Consider the following 19,090-nt stretch of genomic DNA (forward strand, 5'->3'; position numbering starts at 1 on the left):
ATACTTTCAAGATTTTGAAACATTCCTTTCCACCTATTCACTCCACCACAACCACAGTCTTTAGTTGTATTACGATTGAAATTTACGAAACGTTCGGACTTTCAGGTCAAGGCTTGGAGGAGGACGTACTACTTCTAGACGGAGTACATTATCACTATTGCTTAGATCAGGGCTATTTCACGTCAGGTAATATATATCGTTTCCAAGCAGAGACATTTGTTTGAAGTTATGATTCATTACGCAACGCAAGCTTTTGGCCACCATATCAATATCCCGCAGTACTCACTATCTCCAAGAATATAAACCATCCCATTTTCTCAAGAGCTCTATTCTTGTTCTTCATATCTGTTACCGAGACTCCACTGCGGGTCTACGTAGTAGTGTGGGTCCAGGCCTAAGAGATGTTGATTGCACAGTATCTCTTGCCGAGAGACCCATGAGAAACTCACTCGCAAGCCTTGACGCTCTGCTTCGATGATATCGCGCAGGATCACCATCATCTTTGCTCGAAGTAAATCGTAATCGACAGTTCCTTGCTTTGCGTTCCTGTATTTGTCCGACTCATACACTTGGATTGTGACCTCGTCCAAGCTTTTCAAAGCCATCAGTTTCTTGACCCTCTCGAAGTCCTGGATCACGCCATGCTCCGCTGTTAGCACCAAGTGCCGACAATGTTGCATAAGATCAGGCTGGAAGTTGAAGTTCTCCAATGGAAGACCGTCTGGGGCACCGAGATTGTACTGATAAGTGTTGGCTTGAACATCGATACCATACACAAAGAGGAATTTATCAACTTTGAAGTTGATATAGACCAGTTTTGCGTGCTTTGGATGATCCTCAACACTGACGAAGAAAGCCCAGTCCCTTGGGTCTACGACTTTCTCGAAGCACTTTGTGTAATGGCGCAATCCTTCTTCTCTAGATTGGCGATTTACCTGGAGAAGGATGGGAACTATTGGTTGATCTTGGTACTTTTGATGTCCTCGGTGGAATAAAGACACGTCAGTACAGTTATCCCGGACGCGGGCATGGCGAATATATATAACTCGGGGCTCGAATGCGGCATGCTTCCAGATCAGGTCCCTTAATTCGACAGGAAGTTGTGGGAAAAGAGGGAAGTTAGGTGGCTGCTTAAGATCGGTTTTGATATGGTGGAGGGTTTTGAGGAGCTGGGGAAGGCGTATCGGTGATGGCGAATCGCGAGGAGCGTTGAGATTTGTGGGCCGAACATCCTCGGAAGGGTCGAGCCAGCGGATCGAAAGTCTGGAGAAGTTCATTGTCTTGCAGACTCAGAGTGATCTTTTTCGATTGAGTTTGATTTCGCGAAGTCGTATGTTTAGGATGTTGTGGTAGTTGACAAGAAATGTTGTGTTGAGCAAGCTAGGGTTGAACGCTAAATGACTGGGACAAGCTGTACACTAGCAGATATCAAGGAGATTGCTATTCTTTATAGTTTGTGTGTTATTCACATTTACTTTTAGCGTCGCAATTTACCTAATTGCTGTATGATCCGTTGTTCACAGATTCTGAAGCATCGCAAGCTGATGGACATTTGAACGACTAGACCTCAACTCGAATTATGTCCCACTTTCACACCCATAGCTTCAATCTCATAGTCTTCAAGGTCATCCATGTGCTCCCTTGCCCATGGACTTCTCTTCCTCAATATACGACCCCAACGCGCAAGTATAAATGGAATTGGCATCAGAACAAGCGCCAAGAAACCAAGTAGTGAACCTGCCCATCTATATCCCAGATTTTCGAACATCTGAGTACCGAACAATGGAAAGACACCCCCGAAAATATTCCTAGCAAAGCACACTCCAGCAAGTGCTGAAGCTGCATAGACCTGACAACCATGTAAGTTGGATTTTTAAGATTTTAAAAAGGTTTGAACTGACCTTATATGTGTCTTCGACATACATGAACGTCATCAAGATGAGAGTGTAGAAAGACCATCCATAGAAAGCAGATGCAATAATTGGCACGATCCACTGAGCGATTGTCAATTCCTGCACTCTCATAGTATGGATCGAGGAGAACTTACATGAACAGAGGTAAAAGTGGTCCACGCGAACCAAAACAATGAGACAGGAAATACCACAGCTGCCACCATGGACATCTGAACCCTCGCTTCGGGAACATTCTTTCCTCCAGCCTCCTGAACCCTTCGAAGATAATATCGTTCCTGCCAGAGATGCGTGAGAGGACCGAAGCAGACGCCTGCAACTACTCCGAGGTTGTCAAGTCCGACTCCGATTGTATCGAAGCCATAGCCCTCAGAACCAAAGACCAAGGCAAAAGCCCCATTGAAAAGGAATGTTAATCCAAACAAATACCCATTATATGCAGCACAGAACATGATCACAGGCTCAGTGAACATGAAATGAAAAGGCCTCGCTAACGAGATATTGATCAAGTGCTTCAGGCTTTGTGCCCTCATATCTTCCGCGACTTCTAGATCTTGGTTCCCTGCCTCTTTGCGAGCTTTTGCAGCCCGGCGGCGAAGAATGACACTATGTCGAGTCTCGCTGAGGTTCAAAACCAGGCAGAGCATGACGAAGAAACCTCCTGTTACTCCCGTCATCGCCCAGAGAACTGCTTTCAAACCATGGAGTTGGGCGATGAATGAGTATGCGAAGTATCCGCTAGAGGAACCGGAGGCTGACGTGAGTGTGAATATGGAAAGGGGAAATCCGGTATGATGATGATCCCACAAATCAGCTATCGTTCCGCCAATATTGGCTACTGGTGTTAGTAATTTTCCATGCTCTTTCTAGAAAATCAACATACCAATGGACGCTGAGCAAAAGAAACCAGTAATGAATCTCAGTATCATGAAACCAGTGATCGTAGGGACAACAGCTGTTCCTAATAGAAACAGGGCGCTAATCAGAAACATCGACAGATACACTGGCGTCCTCCCAAAGTACTCGCTGAGAGGCGCGAGAAGCATGGGTCCGATAGCCAAACCCAACACATAAAGTGTCAGAGGCAACACAGCAACTTCAGCAGAAGTCCCCCATTTCTCCTCAAACATCGTCAAAGCAGTGGTGTATCCGGATGCGTTCCAGATCACTGTGAAATTTGCGAACGTAATGGACAGAATGATGGACCATTTTCGCCATGCCGGCCAGTTTCGAGGGTCTGAGGGATCATTCGGTGCAAATTCGACGAGATTTGAATCTCTTTTTTTTGCGGAGGTTCGGATCGTGCGAGAGTTCATTATCGTTTGGATCTGTCGTGGCGAACAATGGAGGTGCTCCCTCCATCCTCCTTTCCTCAGGTTTCTCCTCCATTGTTGAAGTAGAAGGTAGGATGGGGAGGAGAGGAGTGGGCAATAAGAAAAGACCTAGGTAAGGAATCCAAGATTTAACATCGCGAGCTCCCGCGTGTGAACTTTTGTCCCTCAAGCTAACGTGGTAGCCGTGAGCTGGGTGGGGCAGTAATGACGTTTTTCAAGATTTGTGTACCTGATTTGCGAATAGTGGCAGTCGATCACCCGGCTAGGCTGTTGATGCCGAACCATTCTGCCGAGCCTCAAAGAAAGCCGCGAATCTTCAACACTGAAGCATAACACCATGTTATTTATTATTCTTAGAATGCTGAAATTCTACTTACGAGCTGATGGCAGTGTCATTGCTCTTGCTAAGTTTGTTAGATTCCTAGGCCAGGTACCTACAGGTAGGTAGGCAACGCAAAAGGGGCTCAAGCGAGCCGTTAGCGAAACAGCGAGAACATCCCATCATTCTTCGGAATTCGGTGGTGGATTTGCTATGGGTGTGAATTCCTTTCTTTAACTTCTGGACTATTCCATAGTCTTCCTGGTCTTCAGACGTTGAGCAATTTCTGAAACAATGTCCAGTTTTGCATCCCTGCCTCCCACTCTCTCAGCTTTGCTTGCAGCAGATCCGAAAACATTCCAAACCTCAAGATACTTATTCTTACTGCCGATGCCCATAAATGCCTCTTTCATCCTCTCATGCCCCTTCATAGCCTTATAATCCTCCATGGACACAGCACCAGGCGCTTGCGCCAGTCTCTCGTTCGCAGCTTGGGTAGTCAATGCTCCAAGTTGCACGCAGCAGAGTATCAAAGCAGCCAAGCCAGATGCGAAAGCCGTGGCGACCGAGCTTCCTGTCAATGTTTTACATTTGTCCAGTGGAGCATCATTTGGTCTGTCCTTCACCACGTTATGGCCTGGGAAAATAAAATCCACTTGAGCCGGATCACCGACCCACTTCCATACAGTGCCCGACGCTTCCGCAGCGCCGATCTTGAACAGATGTTTGGTAGAAGCGGCTGCAGGAAAGCTTTGATCAGAAGAAATGCCTTGGTCGTTGGCTGCGCAGAACATGAGGATGCCTTGTTTTGCAGCCAATTCGATAGCCGTTTCAAGGTCAGCAATGTCTGAGACATTTTGTGCAGTGCGTTCGATGGTCCAAGACATGGAGATTATGTGGACTTTTCTGTCCACTGCTGCTCTTACTGCCTAGAACTTTGATTAGCGTCGTACAACTGGATTCAATCGGGTCGAAGTACCTTTGCTGCGCTTTTGGCAGTGATTTGTCTCTTGGAGTTCTCGCTCATGTGTTCGTCTAGTTTCACAACATAAAGTTGAGCTCGAGGACATACTCGACAGATCAGGCTTGCCATAACTGTACCATGCCCACCACTTGTAACGTAATATGGCTTGTTGAGATTCTCGCCTCTTTGGCAGAAACTTCTTCCTCCAATGATTTTGGCATGAAGTGATTGTTCGCCGATATCAACACCATCATCAATAAGCGCGATAGTTATAGGCTCAACGAATGGTAATGGAGAGTCAACGTTTTGAATGAAGTCTGCGAAATCGTCCATCGTGGTGAGCCATTTGTGGCGATGCTCAGACTGTTCCGCTACTACATCAACTGCACCGCCAGTCGGAGCGTGCTTTTCGGGCTGGTTCTCCTCAACCACATCAACTACTATGTCTGATCTAAGACGTTTCAGGCGTGCTTGGAAATCTTTGACATTGTTTCTTGCTCGTTTGGCCGTTTCCAGGCCCTACTCTTGTCAGTGTCCGTTTCTATCCTCTGTAATCATTGGTTGTCTTACTTGATCAACATGTAGATGCACCTTTTTCAGTTTCCTCAAAAGCGGAAGTCCTCCAGCCTCGCTCCATCCTCGAAGAACTGCATTATTCCCACTCCAGTATAAGCAGACTTCGCTGACATCCGGAGAGGCAGTAATTATCGTTTCAGTGCAGATGTCGATCTTCTTCCAGTCCCAAATATCAACTTTGAGATTCCATAATGCTTTCTCGATTGCTTCGTCCGAGTGAGCTGGATCAAGAGTGTCATCAACTATGACCCGAATGACCCTGTCGACAGCTTTATTTCTAAGCCACTGCAAGAAAGGTTGGCATATATACACATTGTCTGACACAAAGAAAGGCATTCGGGTTTTGACCACCCAAATGCTGATACAGTCTAAAATGATTGAAGTCCCGGAAGACACGTCACATGGCTGATACGAATAAATTTCAGGGGAAGGATGACTCTTACATCAAAGAGGAACACCATGTCGTCTCGTCCCTTCCCATCTGGACGTGGCTGCTTCCTGAGCTTCGGAACAGGTCGTTTCTCCAATTTCATACTTGGCAAAGCGACATATTGAAGCATTGCCTCGAATTTGAGATGATCAAGGCCGGATTCAATGCGCTCTTGGCTCATGGTTACAGATGCGTATTCGTATAAATCGAAGTAGATTTGTTTTTCTTGCGTTCGGCCGTAAAGGAAGTCCACGGCATCGTCTTGGTTACGAGTGCGCATACAATGCAGTTTCATGAAATTTTTGATGGCTTTGGCGCTTTCTTCAGTCACTTTGATTTCCTCCTTCTCTTTCTTCTTTTTCGCAGCCACTTTCGGCGCTGTACCGGCTGCAGGCGTTCTTGGAGTACCTCCAGTTCCATTCGCCGAGGTTGTCATGATCCCAAGTTTAGGAGGATCTCTCGGTTTCCCAGGCTCTGCTCCGGTATTCACGCGCTTGATGGGGCCAAACTTTGGTTCTTTGACGGACAGAGAGACAGCTTCCTGGCTCTTCGGATTGACGATTTGTTTGGTACTTTTCGGATCGCCGAGTTTGAGCTTCGAATTTGAAGCATCCTCAGACCCTTTCCCGTCATGAGCGATATTATTTTCTTCTTTCTTTGTTCTTCCTGCCTCGCTCGCTTTTTCCTTCGCAGCCTTCTTGAGATCTGATTCGATTTTCTTGTAGTATTCGATTTGGCTCTGTTCGTGGTGTTGATATGGCGATAGATTCTTCTCTTTGGTTCGCCGATCCATAGCTTTGTCGCATCGCTGGATCAATGCTTCTACGATCTCGAGTTGGGTATCTGTACAGTATTTATATTCGACCGCCACATGGAGTGGCGTAGCTCCATTTTGATCTGGTGCGCATAGTGTTTTCTCACTGGCCTGCTTGATCAAGAAGACAGCTAGTTTTGGTGCGACCTGCTTTCGCATGGCAACGTGGAGACAGTTCTCATGATGCCAGCAAGGAATACGCAGGATCGAATCAATGTCGGAGTAGCTTTGGCATAAGAATCGTACCAATTTGTCGCGCTTCTTCGAGATCGCAATGTAAAGTGGGACTTTTTCATTGGAATCTCTCTCCATAAGATCTGGATGGCGCTCTAAAAGCAGTTTGACCAAAGGCTGATACCTGTCGAAGACTTTATCCTTGGCGTCATCCACGAGCATGTGAAGCAGTGTATCGTGTTCATCAGCATCGCCTGTCAACGCCTGCCCTAAGTATGGTCCATGATGTGTCGTGAATTCTTGAAGCTGTAATGGATCGTTCAAATCGATAGTGCCTTCCTTCAAGCTTTTGAGCAACCCTTCGAATCTCTTCGTCAGACTAACTTCGTCGTCTTCCTCCTCTTCGTCGTCTTCGTCGCTGCTTGCGTCGCTAGCATCTTGAGCGTCGATGTCTCTCCCTCTGTTCGGAGAATCAATCACAACCGCTTCGTCGTCCAAGGCTGAACCTGCGTCACTCATGGCAGCTATGTGAGAAGATATCAGAAGCGATAATAATGTACAGAAAACCTCTAGACAATCACAAGAATACCGTGAAGAGAAGATGCCAGCGCATCTCGCGGCATGCAGACATGAGAGCTCTCCATCAGCTTTCCCAAAATCGTAAAGATACCCACCCATGCTACAGTCTGCATCTCCGGTGCCACGCTCCTGCAAGAATCCCTGATCATCAGCGCCGCATCGCCCCGCTTTCTCATGCATCCCGCAGCACGTTCCAAGTTACAGGCTTACCTCCTGCAGATGGAGATAATGCAGCCAATAGCAGATAGCGCTTGGTTTGCAGCCCCCAAATTGCGACAGACACAAGGAGTCCTTGATAGCCTGATCTTCTCTTTCTTTCCACAGCAATCTTTGAGCTGAGGTGAGAATTAAGCTTGAAACGTACTCGGTCACAAAACTTATGCAACAAGATTATAAATCAGTCAAATCCGGCGAACTAAACTACCCACACTTCGAGTCAGGTGCTACTGAGAGAGCAAGGGTCAGTCGGGCCAAAGAAGGTGCATTAGTGTGTCTAATTTTAGAATAGCATAAGGCTGGACCGAGCAAATGTGAAGCCTGTTCACGATTTCAGCCTCTTTTGGGATATTCTTCTATTGATGGTTTGACATGATATAGCTTAGACTTCTTTCTGTACTTTCTTCTTGATGACACTCTCCACGATAGTAGAGTGCGTCACATCGGCCATGCTTTCAATGTCAAAAGCCCCAAGCTCCTCTCTATCGTACTTCTGAAGGTTGTTAGTAGGCTCAAGATCAGGATCGAATAGCACCGGATCATCCTTCGGCTTGCCACCAAACATCCTCTCAAGTGAACTCTTGAAATCAACTCCGGCATCAATCTTCACAATACACTTGAATGGGTTGTCGTCCTTTCGCTTCAAAAGGATAGCCGTTCTCATAGACTTCGGCACACCAGTTTTCGTCGTCTTGTTCTCCAACAAAGTCCACGATGCGCAATTCTTTGCTCCCCAATTCCTTTCTTTCAAATCAATGGATCCTGTGACCGTGGTATGATCCGATGTATCTCGGCTGACAGCCTTTTCCAAGCTCAATGTTCCAGTCGCGGTCAATCCGCCTACTGTACAGTACGTTAATATTCTCTCGAAGAAAAGTAGACAAATGATATTTCGTAGTTACCTGGAGCTGCTGCACCAAGAGCCAAACTCCCCCCACGCGTAATCTCTTCATGTTGTGTCGTTTCCACCAAATTGAACGTTCCGTCTGGTGCAATCGATGCCACTTCAGGATCGCTTTCTCTAGCCTTCATCCCTGCGAACCTGAGAGTGACATTGACATCTTGAATTCTTCGGGCTCTCTTGCGCGGGTCAAATCTAAATTGAAGGACGAGTAGTGTTGCGGAATAGTCGCTGTCTGCTGACCAAAGGCCGTGAATGACATCAAGGCAAGAGCAGCGAATGTCGACTCCTCCTTTGTTGCGCTCGACGTAGTTGCTTCGCTGTAATGGAGCAGCAGGGTCGTTTTGAGTGCGGAAAGAACTGCCAGCATCACCTGTTGGCGAAAGCCCGATATCAAAGCTGGGGAGTTCGTCTGTCGATGGGTCTTCGAGCTCGTCGGAAAGTTCTTCGTCATCATACTCAGCATCTTGAAGTGAGGTGCTCATTTTGTATGCTGTTGATGAGTTGCTTCGGAGATGAAATGATGGTGTTCAGTCAGCTAATTTGACGAGGGGCTCGGCGGGGTAAATGTACTATCACACATCTGATATGTGATGGCGTTCCGTTTGGAAAACTATTGTTCGAGGGTGTCTTACACATCAGCTCGTGCTTTTTCAGCGTTCCGCAATCCGTCGAAAGTGGCGTGCATTGCACAGACGTTAGTCCTCATCCGATTTCCAGTTGGCCTTCAATGCCCTGTTAATTTGCTGCGCCTCACTATTTGCCTAGGCTCGTGCCGCCCCTGAAGTTACCCATGCAAGCCTACATTGAGTCGGGGTCGGGCTACAGGGAAGAGCTCGGTGACCCCTCGTAGTGTGTTGTGTCTAGCTGCAGGCTGGCGATGCTCGAATTTCTTGAAAGGCATGAGGCTGAGCTGACATGTTCCTCGTGTCGCAAAGCTCACTCCTGCTCCGTCGTGCGAGAAAATGGCGACAATTGACGGCGACGCAGATCTCAGCGAGAAGGCAGACGATGCCCAAATAATAGCTGCAGATGAAAATACTGAGACGGGGACGATTGAATCTCACAAATTGGTGGTTCTGGCTGGCGAAGTGAGCGAAGATGAAGCTCCAGAGAGCGCATTTGAGTAAGACTATTGTTTCCTTTCCAAAATCTGAAGGGCCGATTGACTGATATATCTTTTCCAGTTTAGTAGCTGTTCATGGTCTTTTTGAAGACAGCCAAGAAACATGGACACCCGCAGACGAGACGAAAACATGGCTGGAAGCCAATTTGTACGAAACATATACAAATGCCCGCATAATGACTTTCGGTTACGAAACCGATGAATCAAAAGACGGAATATCTACACGGGGAAGTATTAGGAAGAAGGCACTGCAGATGTTGGAAGAACTTCTCGAACTCAGGAAAGAGTTGAAACCTGTTCGTCCTGAAGATCGTACTCCAAAAGTTTAATGCCTAATTCTTCGAATGCAGAATGTCTTCCGGCCCTTGATATTTGTTGCTCATGATATTGGAGGGATTATAGTGAAAGAGGTCTGACTTCTGTCGAAAAGACGACCCTCGATGGTGGATCTTGCTAACACCGTCAACAGGCAATTTGTATCGCTGCTCAAGATTATGCGAAATGGAGCACAATTGTTCACTCCACCCGACTTCTGGTTTGCAAAACTCTCTTCATTCTCAAAATATCTGCTGAATCTCGCAGTTCTTCGTCGGTACGCCACACAGAGCAGAAACCAAGTGGGAAATGGAGGACAAGCTCGGCAATTTCTTGTACACCAACAGCGAATATATTCCGTCCCTGGCGATTGATCGCATCAAAGAGCTATCAAGATCGATCACAGAGATCAATGATGCATTTGTAGCTTGTGAAATACCCACTATCGCTAAGATCGTGAATATACGCTCGGATGTTGAGGACGTCGATGAACAGGTAAGTGGAGTCGTGCTTTTCATCTTCTGCCTTTGGTATGCCATAACGTGCTGAATCGACTAGGGTTTCGACATGTATACGTGTACAATGCTTCTCCCCTTCGAAGAAAATTTGTCCTTACCAAAAGGCCACAAGGAGATTGCCAAAGAGATTGCCTTCGATGATTTCTATGCTCTGATTAATGAAGCACTGGCTGGTTATCCACCCCGTGAGTCTTTGACCTGACTGGAGTCAAATAGGACACTAATTGGCTGGCAGCATCAAGCTCTAACGATGAGTCGACTCGATGCCTGCAGACTCTTCAGGCACAAGCTGTACCTTTATATCCATTGATTGCCTCGTCCGAGAAATTCTCTTGGATCAAGGAAGACAAAATTTATCTGGACTTCTTCGAAGTCAAAAAGCCCAGACTTCTTCAAATTCATGGGGGCTATGACGAAATTTCTCAGGCGTCTGAATACATCTACCTACATTTGGAAGAATCTGCCCCATCAGGTCTGGACCGTCAGGAAAACGAGATACTGCTAGGCTTCAATTTCGACGCACACGATGACGGTCGCAATACCATAGCTGCAATGTTGACCACCTTCCTAGCCCAGATGTACTGCCATAACAAAGAGCTGTACGAGGGCGGAAGCCTTCAATTCGAACAAATGTGCCTTTACCGATCTTGGACTCTGCCAGAACTTATCCTCATTTTCCGGTTGGCATTAACAAACTCGGGCCATCGCGGCATCCTCTGTGTTGTCAACAATTTGGGCGCTTGCAACGAGTCCCAGTGCATAGAATTCTTAAGGAGCATGTCGGATCTCGCTAAGAATACGGAACGTCCTTTCAAAATGGTCTTCAGCAGCGTGTCGGGATCGCATATCCAGTCTGAGCTAGGAGATTGGCCACAGATTGACTTGAGCAAGGCTCCTGTTGTCGAGGAAATTCCAGATGGCACGGTCGCCGATGTTGTCGATGACAACATTTTGATTTTGTTGCAGGAGAAGCCTGCACTTGCCCAGTTTGAGACCAAGATCAGAGAGAAACTCGTCAAATATGGGAACGATGAGCGACTACGTACCCTTGTTTTGGACGAGATCCGGCGTCTGGACACCACAAGAACAAAAGCCGAGATTCGAGATGATCTTGACTCGTTCAATCCCACTACCCCTGAGGAACTGTTCACTTGGATTCTGGATAAAGTTCCGACAGAGAGAAGACATTGGGCTCGCAAAGCGATATCCTGGATCATGTTCTCACTAATCCCTCTCAGTGCTTCGCAGTTGGGCGAGGCTCTCGCGTTCTCCACAGACGGCACTTCTTTAGATGAAGAAACGATGCCAGCCGATATCGAAAGCGCCCTGGAAAACACCTTTCGTGGGCTATTTTTCGTAGGTCAATATGGAATTTGCGTTGAGCATAACAGCTTGACAGATTTCTTCCTAGATGGACATCAAGAAGAGTCTTGGTATGATGTGAAAGCTTCAGCACATCAAGAGATCACGACCGCATGTCTCTCGTACATTATGCTTCCACAGGGACAGAAATGGATTAGGAAGAAACTAGACTCATACCCACTTGATCTTGTGGAAACACCTATTTTCGAAACTCGAGAGAGCCTTCTGGAATATGCCATCACTTACTGGCCAAAACACTACTCTCTTATTCCAGAAACTTCACGTCCAATCGGCCACGTTCTTGAACTTGCTGAGAAGACTGAAGCGATGTGCACCTGGAGCGAAGCACATTGGCTGTACTCGAACCCAATAACCCGCAGAGATCGATCCTTCTGCTCGCCTCTTCCAGTGTTTGCTGGTCTTGGTCTCGAAGATGTTGTCGAGAGACTTTTTGCTACAAGCGAGGAGCATCGGAAAGACTCCGGTCTAGCACTAATCGAAGCGGTCCGCAACAGACATGCGCACATAGTCAGCACCTTACTATGTCGTGAAAAATACGACCAAGAATGTCTTCAGGAGGCATTGACGGTAGCTGCTTCTCATTGCCATTCTCATATTCTTACAGATCTCATTAATTTCGCCGACGAGAATTATAAGGACTTCAAGTGGCCCGGCCGTTTGATCTATAGAGTCTCGCAATTTGGCCACACTCACATATTGAGGAAATTACTCAAAGTTGGAGCGACAATCAAAGATGCCGAAACGCTTCATGGAATGACGCCTCTCCACGTCGCAGCCAGAGAAGGACATTCAGAAACAACAAAAGTCCTTATTGAGAACGGCGCTGATATAATGGCAAAGGCTAAATTTGGCCGAATTCCCCTTCAGACCGCATCGGTCTACGGACATCCTAACGTGGTGAAGGTGCTGATAAAGGCCAAAGTTGAGGTCAACTATCTCGATGAATTCAAGGACAATGCCTTAGATCTCGCAACTCATTGGGGAAATTTCCAGGTTATAGAAGCACTAGTGGAAGGCAATATTGAGATAGATCGTCGCGACAAGGAAGGAGATTTTATTCCCTTGACGACAACTGCGTTTTTCGGCTTCAAGAAATGTAGTGAGATTCTACTGAAACACGCTGCAAGCACAGAAGTCTACGGCGTAGATCGTTGGACCCCGCTTCGATATACTACTTCCAAAAACAATGTCGAGGTAACCCGCTTGTTTCTCGAAAATGGAGCCGATCCTAATACCACGGAAGGTGGGGAACCGCTGCTAGGAGACTGTGCTGCCGAAAACTATCTGGAAATTGTGAAACTGCTTGTGGAAAATGGCGCAAAAATTGACACCGGAAGCTCAGAAGGGTAAGTCAAAATCTCCCCTGTTCGCAAGGACAATGTGGGAGCAGAGTACTCGAGTAGATGTTGGCTCTTGTATTTTTTCTGTACTTTGTCAAAACGCACACTGATTTCTCAATAGATGGAGTGCCTTGCAGAGATCCTGTCAGGGTGGGCATATTGAAGTTGCCACTTACCTTCTGGATCACGGCGCTGAGGTCAATCACAGGAGCAAAACCGGTCAAACGGCTATCATCATTGCTGCTAACAATAGCCATCCGGAGTTGGTGCGGCTCTTGATTGATCGGGGAGGAGACGTTGATTTCGCGACTGAGGCAGGCTGGACAGCCATCCATTTGTCATACGATAGTCCTGATACGACTCGTGTCTTGTTAGAAAAGGGGGCCAACATCAACCGGGTCCAAAATCTTTACACACCCTTGTTTCTGGCTGCTGCAAACAACCACATCGAAACTGTGGAGACTTTGCTGGAATTCGAAGCAGACACAGAGATTGTCTATGCCAATGAAGACTGGCAAAAGAACTTCTCGCCCTTGACGATCGCGGTGACCTGTGGCTATGAGAACGTCGTCCGACTACTCCTAGAGGCTGACGCGAACATCAATCACAGTTCAGAGAATGGATGCACTCCAGTCACTTACGCAGTAAAAGGGATCCAAGAGGAGGTCCTTCGTGTCCTTCTGGAGTACCATCCTGACCTGGAGATGAGAGACTCGGATGGTGCTACGGCATTAAATTGCATGGACAAGTCTACTCCTCTCAGCTTTGTGAAGCGCTTAGTCAATGCCGGATCTAACATTGAAAGTCGTGATAACGATGGTTATACGCCCCTCTGCAATGCGGTCATGTGCGAAGACATAGATATCGTCAAGTATCTGGTCAAGAAGAAAGCCAAGCTCGAAGTCACAGGCAATTTATTTGGCTCGCCTCTACACATCGCTTGTCGTCGAGTGTTGACGGACATTGCCAAATTCCTGGTAGAAGCCAAAGCAGACGTTAATCAAGTTCAGCCAACAATTATGGGAACCCCACTTCAAGCAGTTGCTCGTTGTTGGACCTCAAGGAAAGGAGAAGACCAAGAGAAGCTGATTCGATACCTGGTTGAAGAAGGTAAAGCGGATGTCAGAGTAGTCGGAGGCTTGCTAGGTTGTGCATTGAACGCTATGTGTGGCTGGGCATCAGCTGAGATGGTCAAGTATTTACTCGGAAAAGGTGCCAAGGTCGATGTTCCTGATTCCCAGGGGAGAGTGGCCACGCATTATGCAGCAGTACAAAGCGTTCACCACTTCACGCCGCTCATCAATGCTGAAGCAGATATTGAGCTTAAAGATAAGATGGAGCGATCTACTCTTCATTGGGCAGCATTAGGTGGTCGATTAGATGTTGTTGAGCGTGTTCTGTATCTCTCAAGATCATTGGTTGATCAGCCGGACGTTGATGGCTGGACACCTTTACTATGGGCTGCGAGACAGTGTGGGACAGAACATAATGTAGGGACTGTATCTGCACAGAAGCAGATCATCAATTTCTTGATCGGTCAAGGAGCTGATCCATGTGTTGTTGGCAAAACCCTCGATGGAAGAGAGTGGACGACAGTAAAAGTTGCTCGATACCATGGTGTGGATGAAGAGGTCATTGAGTTATTGATCGAAAAGATCAAAGAGAAGCTGGAGAATGAGGGTAGTGCAGATACATGGGATGATGCTGTTCACGCCTCAGCGAAAGCTCAAGTTCATACTGGGTCATGTGATAGCTGCCTTTCTGTAAGTTCTTATTCCATACTTGGAGCCCCGGCTAACAACATCTGCAGGCTCTGTATGGCATTCACTATATGTGCCAGACATGTCTCGACTTCGCGTATTGCTATAAGTGCTACACTTCCAGGCATCTCTTCCATCCAGACCATGAATTCAAGGCTACGGGAGAGGAATACGAAAATATTGTCGAGGTTACAGCTCCAGAATCCGAGGAGGATGAGGATACGGACGATGATACGGACGACGACGATTCACATGAAGAGCAGAAGAGGCAGTCGAGTGAAGATGGAGCTTCGAAGGAGGTCAAGGAGGCAACCACAAATGGAACCATGGAGGATTCGGAAGACTCTGATGACTCGGATGATGATGATAGCGACTGATGGAGTGCTACTGAAGACTATCGGGGTACCCATGGCAGTAAACAGTCTGTTGTCACAGTTTGGTCGCCACCAGAAGACGACCAGCAGATAATTTCGATGAGATCGCGTAGCAGCAGCAGTGTAAGGCAGTATGTAGTTGACTGCTCGATTGGGAAGGAGGAATCTTATCGATGATAACTGTACCATTACAGACTCGAACATAAGTCTACATAGTCTAATCGCACCCGACGCCAAGGCAGGTTTGAATGTACATGAGATTTTGAAAGCTTGAAGCAACTTCGGACCTCAAAGCTCCTCGCTAAGCGAATAGAGATAGAGGTACAGTCAACAAGGGTCAAATACTTCGCCTTCCGAGTTGCTTATCGCTTACAAACTTGCAACAAAAGTTAAACATGGACTGTTTATTTCTAGCAGCACTAATAGCCGCACTACAAGTCCCCACCACTGGTGGAGATCCTGGTCCGAACCTTCTCAGACAGAAAATAATGGCACTCAACAGCAAGATCCCAGCAGCAACGATAGCGAAGATGATGGCAATCGGTGAGTATCTGCAATTCGAAAATTTAGAATAGTCGGGGTCGCCGGTGGCTGGGTTGTAGATGAGTGGTGTTCCGTCTTTGTCATAGACTGTTGTTTAAACCATGAATAAGGATTGAACCAATGCAACAAGGTTTGCAAAGCAAGGAGCGTAAGACCCTACGTCAACGGAGCTCCTAGAAGCCACGGCCCCCGCTGTTTTCCAGATGGCGTGCTGACCATTAACGTTTGCCCCTGGGAAGCGAATCTGCTCCAATCTTGAGCGAGAAACATGGAGCTCATGATGCCCATGTACATGAGATATACCATTAAGAGGAAGATCTGAGGTATGTTGGCAACGATCGCCATGACAATTGGATTGTCCCCAGCTTCTGCCCCGTAGATCACAAGGGCATTTTGATTCAGTTCTCCGAATCCCAGTTTCCAAAGTCCGGAAGCAGTGAGGTCTATGCCTTGGTCTTTCCCCATACACCGAAGAAAAATACGACGCAGAATGAGAATGTCATCCTATCAATTATCAATAAAATTCCACGTAGACGGAAGAAGAAAATCTATCGCCTTCTACTGACTACCACGCCCCACCGACGTGGTCTGTTGTTGAAGGGTCTTACGAAACCTCTAGCCTGCCAATGCGTCCGAATGTTTCGCTTGTCAGCTAGACACATCTGCATCGTGGTTGGGTCTTCAAAGGTAAGAAATGATGCTGTAGCATCTCCAATGCTCGTGAGGATTTTTTCGGCATCAAATCTGAATAGAACCCAAACCATAAGCACGACTTTGAGCGCATTGAATGACAACACAACGATCATGGTCGTCATGCTGAAATTAACTGAACAGATGTCCTTAGTAGGTTGGCTCAAGCAGTATTCGATCGGATAGTCGAAGACTGTCCAACTATCTGCCGTGGAGATAAACTTGTCGGGATTGCAAGTCTTCAGAAAAAATCCACCAGTTTCCGTCCATAGATCCGTCAATGTCAGCGTCGCTGTACATAAGAACGGAGTTTGTGTCATTCTTCGTGCTGGACACAAGAAGAACATTCCTCCTTCCCGATATGAAGACGTTCGAGGATTGCTGGATGCAATCCTTGTTCTCGAGGCGTTCCCATGACGATGCGTTCTTTTGCATGTCTGTCCAGTAGTCATCCATGGCCGTCTCGTAATTCAACTGGCCAGCTAGATCCAACTCGAAGACATCGCCAAAAGAAGAGTTCAGGGGAGAAGCAGTGAAGATTGGCATCGAGTCGTTGAATCGCCATGGTCCAGTGAGATTGAAAGAAGCCCCTGTGAGGAAATCGTCCGTGACAACAGACCAGTAGTATTGATTCGTAGCAAGTGCAGTGAAGACGAGAGAGTTGTACCTTTATCATTAATTCCAGTTCGTGTTCAACATTGGACTCGAAGTAACTCACAGGAGATGAAATGGCACTGAGCTCATTGCCAACACCAGAACCAATCCCTTCCTCTTCGCTATACCTGTTAAATTTCCAAAGCTTAAGCCGCCAACATTCAGATATCGTCCTCTCTGATGAGCCTTATCAACCTCCTGCCTCGATGGGCACGAGTATACCGCCATGAATGCCTTGCTTCCAGTGAGAAGAAGTGTCGAGAGTATGTTGATCAACAGGTGATACCATGTACTCAACATCCCCACTTGATCGCAATCTCCCTGCTGAATAACACCAAATCCATCCGTGATCCCATAATGAGTCCTCGCATATCCCAGCCACGATACGTTAACAAATAGCACAATACAGGCAACGGCAGCGAAAGCACGAAGTGTTCGTTTGACGCCACCAAAGTATTTTTGCTTGAAATTTTGTTTTCGGTATGGCGGTGTCGAATTCTCATCGACAGCAACCTCGGTATATTTCCCTCCAAAAGCAGGTTTATTCAGACTCGATGAAGAAGCGTATGGATTGTGTTCCGAGAACTGAGGAGGAGACTGCATCTGAATCCATTCCGAGCCTGGCATGTCTGAGAGCAGCAGCCACCAAAAGTCGAAATGAGAGATTAGAAGGCCTCATGGCTGGTCGTCTGCATTATGTATCCCGCATCTGTGCATGGTGGCTCCTCTCAGCCTCAAAATAGCAAGCATCCCATTGGTTGGTAGCAGTGCCAAGGGTCTTGACTGAAGCTTCACCGAGATGTTTCCCGCTGGGACGGGACGGAGTTGAGCCTCTCGAGGCTTTTGCAGAAGGCATCTGCTACTATAAGAAGGTCTGCTGAAGTAAAATTGCGATTATTGTAATGAAAAGCATTCAATCTTGTAAAATTCAATTCAAAAATCGGTAGAGCGCAAATGATTTGGTCGATCACATGACCGTTACTTTTCAGACTCGACGGCGTTACACTTGCAGTTCGCAAGCATAGAGTATTCTCGAAGTCCGGCAAATTGAGGACGTTTGTCGTAGTATTGCCATATCCAGACAAAAAGAAAGAAAGAAAAAATCCACGATAAAACACAAAGTCAAAGATAATTCAAGCAGACAATGAGTCATGAGTCCTCCTCGCATTGCGCTTACCAGCTCAAATATGTACAGCGTCAAAAGTCTAGCTCAGCTCTTTCTTTCTTTTCAGGGTTTACAATTACCTCTGGCAAGCACCCCTATACGTGAATGCCTTCTACGCAGCACTGAGCGTAAAGTCAACATTTCCGGCATTCACATCTGCCCCTCCAATACACGTGCTGGTGAATGGTGTATCTCCGCAGACGGCTCGAGCAGCTCTAACACACCCTTCCCAGCGTCCTTTTGTGATATCTATCCTCAATGAATTAGCCTTGTAAAATCTAGATAAGAAGGAGACAGCTCGGAGAACTCGAAGGTGTGGGAAGAGGTCGAACGAATTACAGCTCAATTGCTTTGGTGTCAAGCTTCCGAGCCACCCATAGAGCGATACAGCAATCTAGTGTAGGAATGAGCTTACCGATAGTCTGGCCCGAAGTCGCAGCACTGAGTGTGAACTTCGCTGTGCCTGAAGTCCCAGTAGTATTGGTTGGCTCGCCGCCACACTGTTCAATCGTTCCTGCAATACCGCCACAAATTGACAAAAGAGCCACGTTGATGTCGTGAGAAACGAGTGTACTAGTTTGAGTTAGTACGAGTCTAATGTCCAGTAGATGGGGAGGACACTCACGTGGATTTGTCCGTGCAAGTGGTGCCTGTAATCGCAGCAGGATTTACGGAGGTGTTTTCCGGGAGGGGAGCTCTTGCGACTTTGTTCGGCGCAGCAACAGCAAAAGCAGCAAGCATTGTAGTGAGGACGATTGAGGAACGCATTTTGAAATAAAAGGAGAGATTGAAATATGCAGCTCAGCTGTCCCAAATTAAAAAGTTAAAATTGACTTGAACGATAGAATAGAATGTAAAGACGTAGCAGCCAGCAAGCCTAAAAGAATGTTTTACGAAATCGAACACTATCAATTGCGGGAGGAAACCTCGAAATATAAACATATCCGAGAAATGAGACGGCTCTTAGCGAGATCATAGGAACATCCTCGAATGCGATCTGTCAAT

At 46.9% G+C, this 19,090-nt stretch overlaps 8 protein-coding genes across 8 annotated transcripts; 3 read left to right on the forward strand and 5 right to left on the reverse strand.

Annotated features, from left to right (window-relative positions):
• Nucleotides 1–326: 326 nt before the first annotated feature.
• Nucleotides 327–1,277, reverse strand: LY89DRAFT_733882 (uncharacterized protein; the record flags this gene model as incomplete). The annotated part of the gene is made up of 1 exon (XM_018219852.1): nt 327–1,277. The coding sequence occupies one exon, from the start codon at nt 1,275–1,277 to the stop codon at nt 327–329; it is 951 nt and encodes a 316-aa protein (XP_018071233.1).
• A 290-nt stretch (nt 1,278–1,567) lies between these two features.
• Nucleotides 1,568–3,226, reverse strand: LY89DRAFT_697200 (MFS multidrug transporter-like protein; the record flags this gene model as incomplete). Its single annotated transcript, XM_018216882.1, has 4 exons — nt 1,568–1,849; nt 1,902–1,994; nt 2,048–2,745; nt 2,794–3,226. 4 exons carry the CDS (start codon nt 3,224–3,226, stop codon nt 1,568–1,570), a joined length of 1,506 nt encoding a protein of 501 aa, XP_018071234.1.
• A 582-nt stretch (nt 3,227–3,808) lies between these two features.
• On the reverse strand, nt 3,809–8,702 carry LY89DRAFT_669327 (uncharacterized protein; the record flags this gene model as incomplete). Its single annotated transcript, XM_018213090.1, has 7 exons — nt 3,809–4,492; nt 4,543–5,046; nt 5,098–5,388; nt 5,547–7,045; nt 7,311–7,476; nt 7,717–8,159; nt 8,219–8,702. The coding sequence occupies 7 exons, from the start codon at nt 8,700–8,702 to the stop codon at nt 3,809–3,811; spliced, it is 4,071 nt and encodes a 1,356-aa protein (XP_018071235.1).
• Nucleotides 8,703–9,022: 320 nt separating this feature from the next.
• LY89DRAFT_67055 (uncharacterized protein) lies at nt 9,023–9,840 on the forward strand. Its single transcript, XM_018213170.1, has 3 exons — nt 9,023–9,343; nt 9,405–9,639; nt 9,694–9,840. The coding sequence occupies exons 1-3, from the start codon at nt 9,183–9,185 to the stop codon at nt 9,757–9,759; spliced, it is 462 nt and encodes a 153-aa protein (XP_018071236.1). The 5' UTR covers nt 9,023–9,182; the 3' UTR covers nt 9,760–9,840.
• Nucleotides 9,841–12,252: 2,412 nt separating this feature from the next.
• Nucleotides 12,253–12,606, forward strand: LY89DRAFT_536367 (ankyrin; the record flags this gene model as incomplete). Its single annotated transcript, XM_018208102.1, has 1 exon — nt 12,253–12,606. A coding segment is annotated over one exon (354 nt), but the record flags the coding sequence as incomplete, so codon positions are not given.
• Nucleotides 12,607–13,419: 813 nt separating this feature from the next.
• On the forward strand, nt 13,420–15,278 carry LY89DRAFT_67050 (ankyrin). The gene has a single exon (XM_018213166.1). It carries the CDS (start codon nt 13,604–13,606, stop codon nt 15,125–15,127), a length of 1,524 nt encoding a protein of 507 aa, XP_018071238.1. The 5' UTR covers nt 13,420–13,603; the 3' UTR covers nt 15,128–15,278.
• Nucleotides 15,279–15,732: 454 nt separating this feature from the next.
• Nucleotides 15,733–17,547, reverse strand: LY89DRAFT_733887 (uncharacterized protein; the record flags this gene model as incomplete). Its single annotated transcript, XM_018219853.1, has 4 exons — nt 15,733–16,080; nt 16,185–16,467; nt 16,523–16,933; nt 16,985–17,547. 4 exons carry the CDS (start codon nt 17,545–17,547, stop codon nt 15,733–15,735), a joined length of 1,605 nt encoding a protein of 534 aa, XP_018071239.1.
• Nucleotides 17,548–18,197: 650 nt separating this feature from the next.
• LY89DRAFT_697202 (uncharacterized protein) lies at nt 18,198–18,826 on the reverse strand (the record flags this gene model as incomplete). Its single annotated transcript, XM_018216883.1, has 3 exons — nt 18,198–18,334; nt 18,501–18,658; nt 18,711–18,826. The coding sequence occupies 3 exons, from the start codon at nt 18,824–18,826 to the stop codon at nt 18,198–18,200; spliced, it is 411 nt and encodes a 136-aa protein (XP_018071240.1).
• Between the last annotated feature and the right edge of the window lie 264 nt (nt 18,827–19,090).

This window comes from Mollisia scopiformis, assembly GCF_001500285.1.
Source record: "Mollisia scopiformis unplaced genomic scaffold LY89scaffold_12, whole genome shotgun sequence".
Taxonomy (NCBI): Eukaryota; Fungi; Ascomycota; class Leotiomycetes; order Helotiales; family Mollisiaceae; genus Mollisia; species Mollisia scopiformis.